At 43.6% G+C, this 12,031-nt stretch overlaps 1 protein-coding gene across 4 annotated transcripts in view; it reads right to left on the reverse strand.

Moving 5' to 3' along the window:
* The window catches only part of ARNT2 (aryl hydrocarbon receptor nuclear translocator 2), a 147,117-nt gene that overhangs the window by 87,661 nt on the left and 47,425 nt on the right, over positions 1-12,031 (reverse strand). For all 4 annotated transcript variants that reach the window (XM_069766201.1, XM_069766202.1, XM_069766204.1 and 1 more), the window contains one exon: positions 994-1,207. In XM_069766201.1, coding sequence (XP_069622302.1) covers positions 994-1,207 — 214 coding nt within the window. The remainder of the gene's footprint in view (positions 1-993; positions 1,208-12,031) is intronic.

Consider the following 12,031-nt stretch of genomic DNA (forward strand, 5'->3'; position numbering starts at 1 on the left):
GACAAAAATCTTACTCCAGTCGGAGAGTCTGACTCCTCCATGCCACCTCATTAAGACAGGTAAGAAAATCACCAGATCTTCAGGAATCGGAGCCCTTGCTTGCACCTACTGTTGGCCAACAAAAGTCAATGCTTGATTTTCTCACTGGTCTTGATGACGGTGCGAGCATTGGACGAGTGGCGCATGTCTCAGTGTGCCACACCAGAAATGTTACTTCAGCCAAAAGTCACAACAGCTTTAAACAAATACGTATTACATAAAAATGGGAGACTTTTCAAAGCAATTTACGCCAAAATTCTGGCAAATTTGCTTTGATGAATCGTGCCGTAGTGTAGACCTGGCCCAGATCTGAACTTGTCTCAATATAACTTTCTCTTACAGATTTTTGTGGAATTTTTTTCTGCATACCAGTAAGGGGATCCAGTCCTGTTTTTTTGGAGTCAGAGGTACAGTTCTCACAAAAAGCTATAATATGTGGCTTTACAGAGTTACCGGCCAGAGAACAGTCATGCGTTGGTGTGTACTGCAGCTTTAGGTCAACCATGCAACACATAAGATCTTATTAAAGCATGTGGATAGAGCAATTATCAGCTAATGAGGGTGACTTGCAAAGGGAGGTGGTCATTACTGTGCTGGGTCATCTCTACTACTCAACACTTAATAATGAGGTGTCTATGCCATGTAACTAATAAGAGACATATCAAAACTAAATATGACTGAAAAACATACAGTGAGTAGATTATAAAGGAATGATAGAAATAGAGTTGTACTTACTGGAAACCTGGAAAAATCAGTCCATATGGAACACATAGGAGAGCAGTTAACACACATACAGTAGGCATTCAATGTACAGTGTGATCCCTCAGTTATGTACTGACATATGGTACACTCAGCTGCTGTATTACTGCTACGCTCTTCACTACTTAGTTACTCTACACATAATGAGGGATGGCTAGTGAGAATGGCACATATTGCGGATAGCTTGCAGAGCACCTGTTCTGTTAAGAAGGAGGGTTTATATGCTCCGTCCGTAGATTTATTTCCTGTCCCTCTCATGGATTTCATGTGGGATACAGCCATGCGCAGGATGGTGAGCTTGTCAGGTTTGCGTGCGAGGGCACTGCAGGTGGGAACCATGTCGGACAGCTCTGTGATGTACTGTGTCATCTTATTCCTCCGACGTCTTTCAATTTCACTGTGATTCTCTCTGGAAGCAGAATCAGAGCAGGAGAAAAAAACGGAAGAGTATAAGAATCAGCACCAAGCAGAGCCGTCCAGGGACACGGTCCCCGCAACCCAACGAAGACACACGTGTGATGGACTGGAGAGGATGTGTGTACACAAGAGTCTGTCAGTGTCTGTTCAGCTTCCACATTAGTTTCCATACTTTCTCACTGGCATCAGGTCTTGGTAAAGATTTGGTTCTCCTTTGCTTGGTAACATTATACTCCAACATCTGATTACTTTTTCATTTCAGGCTTTGTTTCAAAGGGTAGATTTGCTTGCTTACTTAATGGATTTTGCTGCTGGGTTTCAACTGTAGTAAAGTGCAGGGCGCACTGCCAGTCACCATGCCCATTATAGTAATGACAGTCAGTCGTTTTTCTGGTTTTGGGTTACTAAAGCTTATACAGGTCCTTCTCAAAAAATTAGCATATAGTGTTAAATTTCATTATTTACCATAATGTAACGATTACAATTAAACTTTCATATATTATAGATTCATTATCCACCAACTGAAATTTGTCAGGTCTTTTATTGTTTTAATACTGATGATTTTGGCATACAACTCCTGATAACCCAAAAAACCTGTCTCAATAAATTAGCATATTTCACCCATCCAATCAAATAAAAGTGTTTTTTAATATCAAACAAAAAAAACAACAAATAATAATGTTCAGTTATGCACTCAATACTTGGTCGGGAATCCTTTGGCAGAAATGACTGCTTCAATGCGGCGTGGCATGGAGGCAATCAGCCTGTGACACTGCTGAGATGTTATGGAGGCCCAGGATGCTTCAATAGCGGCCTTAAGCTCATCCAGAGTGTTGGGTCTTGCGTCTCTCAACTTTCTCTTCACAATATCCCACAGATTCTCTATGGGGTTCAGGTCAGGAGAGTTGGCAGGCCAATTGAGCACAGTAATACCATGGTCAGTAAACCATTTACCAGTGGTTTTGGCACTGTGAGCAGGTGCCAGGTCGTGCTGAAAAATGAAATCTTCATCTCCATAAAGCATTTCAGCCGATGGAAGCATGAAGTGCTCCAAAATCTCCTGATAGCTAGCTGCATTGACCCTGCCCTTGATGAAACACAGTGGACCAACACCAGCAGCTGACATGGCACCCCACACCATCACAGACTGTGGGTACTTGACACTGGACTTCAGGCATTTTGGCATTTCCTTCTCCCCAGTCTTCCTCCAGACTCTGGCACCTTGATTTCCGAATGACATGCAAAATTTGCTTTCATCAGAAAAAAGTACTTGGGACCACTTAGCAACAGTCCAGTGCTGCTTCTCTGTAGCCCAGGTCAGGCGCCTCTGCTGCTGTTTATGGCTCAAAAGTGGCTTTACCTGGGGAATGCGGCACCTGTAGCCCATTTCCTGCACACGCCTGTGCACGGTGGCTCTGGATGTTTCCACACCAGACTCAGTCCACTGCTTCCTCAGGTTCCCCAAGGTCTGGAATCGGTCCTTCTCCACAATCTTCCTCAGGGTCCGGTCTCCTCTTCTCGTTGTACAGCGTTTTCTGCCACATTGTTTCCTTCCAACAGACTTACCATTGAGGTGCCTTGATACAGCACTCTGGGAACAGCCTATTTGTTGAGAAATTTCTTTCTGGGTCTTACCCTCTTGCTTGAGGGTGTCAATGATGGCCTTCTTGACATCTGTCAGGTCGCTAGTCTTACCCATGATGGGGGTTTTGAGTAATGAACCAGGCAGGGAGTTTATAAAAGCCTCAGGTATCTTTTGCATGTGTTTAGAGTTAATTAGTTGATTCAGAAGATTAGGGTAATAGGTCGTTTAGAGAACCTTTTCTTGATATGCTAATTTATTGAGACAGGTTTTTTGGGTTATCAGGAGTTGTATGCCAAAATTATCAGCATTAAAACAATAAAAGACCTGACAAATTTCAGTTGGTGGATAATGAATCTATAATATATGAAAGTTTAATTGTAATCATTACATTATGGTAAATAATGAAATTTAACACTATATGCTAATTTTTTGAGAAGGACCTGTACATCGTATATCAGAAAGCTATGCAAATATCTAACCTCTTCACAATTTCTAAGCTCATTGATTGCTGCCAATGAATGGGAATATTCCTGCTTACATTCAGAGGTTGAAAACCCGTACTAAAGTGCTACTTCCCCTTTGGGCATAGCTCTTTAAGGGCATGTCTTTTTTAGGCAGATTTTTGGAGATGCCACAAAAAAAACGACGGGAAAACGGCCAACAAAGCCGCTTTAGTAAAAAGAATGCCGACTTTTTATAGTGGAAGCATAAGGAAAAGACATGGGCGGCGGAGATGCCACAAAGAAAAGATAAAAAGGACACCAGAAAAAAATGCTGTCTTTTTCTTGAAGATGCTTGGCCTAGGAAAATCAGTGGCTCTACCGGCATCTTAAAGATATTGTGTGCACATTCCCACAGACTAGGGTCACAATAAGTTTTTTAAAGAGGATTTTAAAGCACATCGGATCCTAAATCTCCACCAAAAACTGCTTAAAATTCTCTGTGAAAACTCTCCCTGTCCATTTTCATTGCAATTGAAAATCCTCTTAGCTGTTCAGCCGACAAGTTTTTTTTTAGAGGTTTTAACCTACGAGGTTTTGATAACATCACAATGGGAATAAGAAAAATGATGTGTCACTTCTATGAGGTGGATTCCTTGTGAAATCCACATCGAATGTGATACAGTCAGGCCAAAAATAATGCAAAAAATGCTCCAAAAACCTCCTCAAAACCACTTACCGTAAATGAAAGAAAAAGACTGCCAAAACAAACAAACAAAAAAGCAGTGTTTCCTAAAGAGGAATTATCTTGAAAAACTTGTCGGATTTTTCTGTCTTCAAATTAACTCCTTGTGAACATACCCTACATGTAGTGAAGCTCTTCCGTGTATGAAGCCGAGCACCTGTGTGCACAGCACAATTTCGGGGCAGTGTTAGTGTCTCTGAATGTAAGCAGAGATATTCCCATTCAATGACAGCAAGAGAGGGACTGTTACAGAAACACATTAGAAAATTGCATTACTTTTTGTTATACAAAGGACTAAGCTCAATTTCCATAAAACCGGAAAATTCCTATAAAGCACCATCCCAGTGCTGGGAATATTCACTACGTCCTGTGGGCCTTGCTGGCTGAAAGCAGCGTCTGTGCAATCACTACTACATTAGGAGCAGTTTCCTGAAATAACGGCTTGGAGCCATTTTTAATTTCTAATTTAGTGTTAACCCAAAACCTGTTCATCCTGACTTGTCAGCTGAAAAAACACTGGCGACTTTCTGGATGTGTAACATTTATCAGTAATGTCTTATGTCATGACACGTGACAGCCATGTATAAGTACTAGTGTGTCATAGAAAGAGCGGTGCTGTCCATAACAACCAAATGCTTACATTTTGCAAACTCAGGTTTCCAAAATGCTAATGAATTTTCACTGGTTGCTATGGGCAACACCACCTTACTTATTTGCACTGGTCTTTATTCATAGCCTCGAGTATTGGCTTACATGACCCAGCAGTATATTGGTTCTGCACAATATAACTTACCTGTAAAATGGGCAAACAATAAAGACATGTGAAACAAACAGTCATTTAACAAAATTGTGAAAGTTGATGCCTCATGAGATATTTATGGTATATTCATAGGATCGGCCACAAATGTCTGGTAGATGGGGTTCCACCTATCTCCAAAGCAGGGATCCTTCAATCCCCAGTTCTGGCTGGTGTCCGCACAGGCGACGGCTCTCTCCATTCATTGCTATGAGATACAGATGAAGAAATAGGACTGGCATCTATCAGCCTTTTATGGTCCGGCTTATGGCTATCCCATAAATGTCTCACATAGGACAACCCCTTTACCTCATTGATGAATCACGGAATCCATATATTACTGGTAAAGTTATAACAGAACATCGTGACCTGAAATGGACAGTCCTTCAGTCCTCATACCTCAAACATCCCCAATTCTGGAGAGCCATTTCTTAGCTATAACGGATTCTTCCCTCTGTGTTTTTAGTGGTGCACCTAGTGATGAGCGTACATGCTGGGATGAGGAGTTATCGGACCATGCTCGTGTATTAACCGAGAGACTTCGGTGTGCTCGAAAAATATGTTTGAGTCCCCTCGGCTGTATGTTCGACAGCCACAACACAGCAGGGATAGCCTGTTTGTTAGGAAATGCCTACATGTGTTGCAGATATCGAGCAGCCGTGAGACATGCAGCCAAAGGGACTCGAACATATCTTTCGAGCACGCCGAAGTCACTCGGTTATCACCAGAGCATGCTCGAATAACGCCTTATCCCAGCAAGTTCCTGCATCACTAGTGACAACCTTACCTATCAATATGTCTCTTATGGTGGTTGTCAACGACTTTATAGCTCATATACTAACCACTGCAACAGTAAAGGAGTGAATACGACATCAATAATGTAGGCAACAATACAATATAACAGGATATTGAGAAAAACTACATCTGTTTAGTGGTCATTTTCTTTTATTTCCACTCTAAAGAGAACCCATGGGCTAACCTGACATGGGCTAACCTGAAGGAAATGCTTCTACTCATCTACTATATAATTGTCTAAGGGTCACTTCCGTCTTTCTGTCTGTCCCGGATATTCATTGGTCACGGCCTCTGTCTCTCATGGAATCCAAGTCGCTGATTGGTCGTGGCAAAACACCCACGACCATTGCCACGACCAATCAGCGATGGCCACAGTCTGGTGGCAATATGGCCGCTCTTTCCAATAGTAAAACGATCTAGTGTTAAAAATAATAATAATAATAATAATAAAAAAGGTTATTCTCACCCTCCGACGTGGCACGGTGTCCTTGGCAGTGCAAGCGGCAGGTTCCGGTTCCAAAAATGCTATGCGAGACGGACCTTCCATGATGTCACGGTCATGTGACCGCGACGTCATCACAGGTCCTGCGCTCATACCAACCCTGGGACCGGAAGCTGCCGCGTGCACCGCACACAGGCGACAGGACTACAAGGGGCCCTCGGAGGGTGAGTATATGTTTCTTTTTTATTTTTTAACCTGTTACATACGTGGCTGGGCAATATACTACGTAGCTGGGCAATATACTACGTGACTGGCCAATATACTACGTGACTGGGCAGTATACTACGTGTCTGTGCTGTATACTACGTCGCTGTGCAATATACTACGTGGCTGGGCAATATACTATGTCACTGGGCAATATACTACGTGACTGGGCAATATACTATGTGGTTGGGTAATATACTACGTGGCTGGGCAATATACTACGTGGCTGGGCAATCTACTACGTCACTGGGCAATCTGCTACGTGGCTGGGCAATATACGACGTGGCTGGATAATATACTACGTGGGCTGTGCAATATACTATGTGGTTGGGTAATATACTACGTGGCTGGGCAATATACTACGTGGTTGGGCAATATACTACGTGGGCTGTGCAATATACTACGTGGTTGGGCAATATACTACGTGGCTGGGCAATATACTACGTGGCTGGGCAATATACTACGTCGCTGGGCAATATACTATGTGACCGGGCAATATACTACGCCACTGGGCAATATACTACGTGGCTGGGCAATATACTACGTGGGCTGTGCAATATACTACGTGGTTGGGCAATATATTACGTGGGCTGTGCAATATACTACGTGGACGTGCATATTCTAGTATGCCCGATGCATTAGAATCGGGCCACCATCTAGTCATGAAATAACAGTCCTGAAGCAGCTTAACTACTAGGCCAAGGGCATTCATTGAGTATTTGGTGATTTTTTTACCTCAGTATTTGTAAGCCAAAAACCAGCAGTGGCGATAAATAAAGAAATGGTGACGTGTTTCTATTATACTTTTCTCCTGATTGTTCCCTCCTGGTTTTGGATTACAAATACTGAGGCAAAAAATACCGTACTCAACAAATAGTCAGCGTGTGCACGTAACGTTAGGTTAAGTTACCAAGGCGAGATTTTCACGCTGTATATTTTCGCTGAGCCAAAATCTCAGTGAGCATATAGTTCTAGGACAGTGGATGAGATTTATATAAACTTCAGGCCCACTGCACTTTTCTTTCATGCAGTGTAACCTAACCTCCGCTGCGTGTTTGAAATCTGCAACATGTCAACTTCTGCTGTGGGTACGCTGAGTTTTATGTGCAGATTTTCCCCTTCGGCCGGGGTCAGACTAGAGTATGGCATCCGATGCAATATGCTAATGACCCTTGGCTCGTGCTCTGCTGTGAGAGGGAGCCGAGTGTCATGCGTCTATGCTCCGAGCCTATCGCACATCACTCGGATTATATCCAAGCGATATTTGTTGTCTCACTCGCACCCATAGGCTTATATCCGAGTGAGACTCGGCCGAGTGCCGGTGACAATCGCAGCATGCTGTGATTTCACTCGCATGTTGAAAACGGCAGAGAAAAAATACGCTGATATGAGCTGCCCCATAGATGAATACTGTCCGAGTGCTATGCGATGTTTTAACACATAGCACTCGTCCGTATTCATCGCTGGTGTGACCCCGGCCTTAGACTTGCATTAGATTCAGAAAATCCTCAGGTACAAAAAGCACATGCATATTTAATGGATTTCTAATGCGGAAACGCACTAACAGGACAGGTCATCTGTACATGATTGTTATAATAAAATTGCCAAAGCCAAAAACCAGGAAATATCAAAAACAAAGTAGCTTTATTTAGAAAATGAAATAGCAAAAATAGACAAAAAACGTGTGGAAAAAAAAAAACACCACAAAAATAGGTGCAGAAAATCTGCAACAGCAAAGCCTCCCCAGAAGCTCATAGTGGGAGCCCTACTCTGTGTCCTGCTGTTCCACTGTATTTCTTCCATCAATGGATGTGTTTCCTTTACAACCTGTCACCGTTCCATCAGTGCTGATAGTGTCAGATTGGTGCAGACACACCCCAGTAACTAGGGGAAAGATCATGTCCACTTTCATTCATTTCCAGGAGGAATGGCAGAACACAGAGCTCTCAATAAAGATTATCCAGAATTTTTATTTCATGAGGAATATACATATCTACTAAAACAAACACATCACAAGAGCTGTCCGCAGCCTTTACTGTTTACAGCATGATTTCGTAAAGTGAGTGTGTTTGAAAGCTAATAAAAAGGTAATGGAAAGTAATGCCCAGTGGAGCTATACATCCTAATGGTCTGACGCAGTTCTCCTATGTTCTATTTCACGGACTTTATGCCATTAATGTATTTTTTAGAAGTATAGAAAAGGTTTTTATGCGTCATTTTTCTATATTTCTAAGAAACGTGTACTGGGAATAATTATGATTGATTGAACTATGTTTGGCCATCAGGCAACATTCTCACAGTATTTTGTGAGTTGTTTCGTATTATGTAATTAAGGTAACTTTGCGATTTTTCCACTGTGTTTTTACATGCGTTTTTATTATAATTTTGACTCTTTTCTTCTGTTTTTGGTACGTCATGCTATAAAAAAAAGCTGCTTTTTTTTTTATACTTCCTGGTATTTGGCTTTGACAAAATGTATTGATATAGTCATGTGAATTACAGTGCATGCGTTTTTTTTCCACATCTCCACATCTAATGCAACACCTACAGACTCACACAATGGAGAAGGAGATTTTTTTTTCTCCAGCTTCTCATGCAAGAGAATCAGATCACACTATGCTCACACTCCGATCAAACTCGGACATTAGCATAATCAACCCCATTCTCCCAGATGAGAGAATCTACGGTCGTGTGACCCCGTCATCAGCACTGCCCCACTGAATAATACTGATCCGGGTGCTTTCCGATAAAACATCGGCTAGCACTTGTCTGTTGTATACGGCGGTGTGAGCGAGCCCTGAGACAATGACTGGATGCTTTATCTTGCAGAATCTGTATAAAAATTACTTTGCATATTCAGTTGTAGTTGTGATAAGTTGAAAGAAAGAAATTTGCATGTTCCAACTCAATCTTATCACACAAATGATCATCTTAGTTTCTTTATGATTGCTCATTTTCCTACAAGGATACGGCGTATTTGTATTGTTCATCGTTGATTTGCCTTGCGTGTATATACCAGGCAATCACTGCTGCTCGTCTGACAGTGACAGTCTCATTTTGTCTGCAGAAGGTGCAACAAGTTTTTCATTCACTCAATCATTTTGTGTCATTGCAGGGGATGGGATGTGATTAGATGTTTGGCTACATATGAAAAAAAAACTATGATGAAGAGAAACTAATGTTTGTGATTAGGCTAACAGCTGAAAGTTTAATATTTTTTGTGACATGGAAGGAGAAAATGTGATCTATGTGGGAGCAGTCGCTATGTAAGTTTAATAATTACGGTAATTATATTCCCCATTACACAATTATGGGGTGTAATTTCATAAAACTGTGTATTCTTTTATCCCCAATTTTATTCTTACAAGAAACGTACAAATACGGTAAATTGACAAATGGGTGTTACAAGTTGGAGCTGCGTCCCTACATACTCTCACACTGTCTAATCAATGCTAAGTCCACGTTCACACTTTGGTCACTATTTTACCTCAGTATTTAGTCAGTATTTTACCTCAGTATTTGTAAGCCAAAACCAGGAGAGGAACAATCAGTGGAATAGTATAATAGAAACATATGCACCGCTTCTGTATTTATCATCCACTCCTGGTTTTGGCTTACAGATGCTGAGGTAAAAAACTCACCAAAGGCCGGGATCACACACAGCGAGATACGGCCGAGTCTCGCAGGTTAAAAACAAGCTCTGGCACCGGCACTCCGGAGCGGAGCGTGCAGCCGCATAGCAATACATGGAGCCGCACACTCAGCTCTGGAGTGCCGGTGCCAGAGCTTTAACCTGCAAGACTCGGCCGTATCTCGCTGTAGTGTGACTCCGGCCAAATACTTAACGTGGCCTAACAGTGTCAGACTGCGAAGGGACACACTCCTTTGGCAAGGGGAACAATAACACCTAGTTGTTAATTTATTAAAAAATGTCTTGGAGGAGTAACAGAGGAACACCACTGTGCAGTAGTAAAGTACTACAATACGCAGGCGCTGGGCCTCTCTGACCATTCCCGACACCTGCACACTGCAGTACTTTACTCTGCCCTCAACAGGGAAGATAAGTACACCTGTGCAGGAGCACCGACTCCGGGGAGCGAAGAAGAAAGCAGGAGGGTGGCGTCGCAAGAAAATGGGAGGCGCCGGTCCCGGGACTTGCGACACCCATCGCACCAGACCGCATCGGAAGCTTCCTCCAAGAACCCCCTTCCCCCCCCCCTCCCCCCCTCCGGTGAGTATAATAAAACGTATTTTTCTTATCTTGCAGGTCGGACTGGGGGCTTATATACAACATTATAGAATGCTGTATACCAGCCCTGAAAGGCAGTGGCATCATCTTATATTGGCCAAAACAGCTGCCAGGCTCCCTTTAGTGCCATGAAGGGCTTTGGCACCCAAATAAGGACGATATTACCTATAAAGCAATGATACAGCTCACAACTGAATATCATGGCGATTTTGACCAGTTAAAGGAAACTGGACATTGTCTGGCTTTCAGTTGTTGAATTCGGATCTGTATTACAACCACAACATAAGGACAAATGACCATGTGGTAGCTCTGAAGGACCATGTGTGCTGAGCACAAGACAGGTCCTGAAACTACAGTCTCAAAAATAAAAATGGCTCCTGCATAGAATAGCGTCATGACCATTTCAATCTGGACTGAGTTTCTAGAATTTACTGCAGAATCACCATGTAAGGCTAGTTTCACATTAGCGTTTTTATGATCTGCGGAGGGCTGCGGACTTCCTCCGTGAAGCCCCGCCCTCAGCGGCACCTCCGCTGCTATCTCCGCCTACTTCTGCATGCGGCCCGCATGCGGCCTGCGTACCTATCTTTAACATTAGGTACGCAGGTCGTGCGGCTGTATGCGGATGCTTCCGCATGCATCGTTTTGACAATGCGGCGGAAAAAAAAATTGCTACCAGCTGCGTCCTACGCTGGTCACCGCATCGTCAAAACGACGCATGAGGAAGCATCCCCATACAGCCGCACAACCTGCGTACCTAATGTTAAAGATAGGTACGCAGGCTGCATGCGGGCCGCATGCAGAAGTAGGCGGAGATAGCAGCGGAGGTGTGGCTGAGGGCGGGGCTTCACGGAGAAAGTCCGCAGCCCTCCGCAGATCATAAAAACGCTTGTGTGAAACTAGCCTGAGGCCGGTTTCACATGTCAGTGGCTCCGGTACGTGAGGTGACAGTCTCCTCACGTACCGGAGACACTGACTCACGAAGACACATTGAAATCAATGTGTCTCTGCACATGTTAGCGTGTTTTCACGGACCGTGTGTCCGTGTGCAAAACACGGAGACATGTCAGTGTTCGTGGGAGCGCATGGATTACACGGACCCATTAAAGTCAATGGGTCCGTGTAAAACACGTACCGCACACGGACGCTGTCCATGTGCAGTCCGTGTGCCGTGCAGGAGACAGCGCTACTGTAAGCGCTGTCCCCCCATGTGGTGCTGAAGCTGCCATTCATATCTTCTCTCCAGCAACGTTCGCTGGAAAGAAGATATGGAAAATCCTTTTTTTTTTTCTTGTTTTAAATAAAGATCCATGTCCCCACCCCCTCCCACCCCCTGTGCGCCCGCCCGCTGGTAATAAAATACTCACCCGGCTCCCTCGCAGCGTCCTCTCAGCGCCAGCTTCTCCTGTATGAGCGGTCACGTGGTGCCGCCGATTAAAGTCATGAATATGCGGCTCCACCTCCCATAGGGGTGGAGCCGCATATTCATGACTGTAATGG

Source organism: Ranitomeya imitator, chromosome 4, assembly GCF_032444005.1.
Source record: "Ranitomeya imitator isolate aRanImi1 chromosome 4, aRanImi1.pri, whole genome shotgun sequence".
Classification (NCBI taxonomy): Eukaryota; Metazoa; Chordata; class Amphibia; order Anura; family Dendrobatidae; genus Ranitomeya; species Ranitomeya imitator.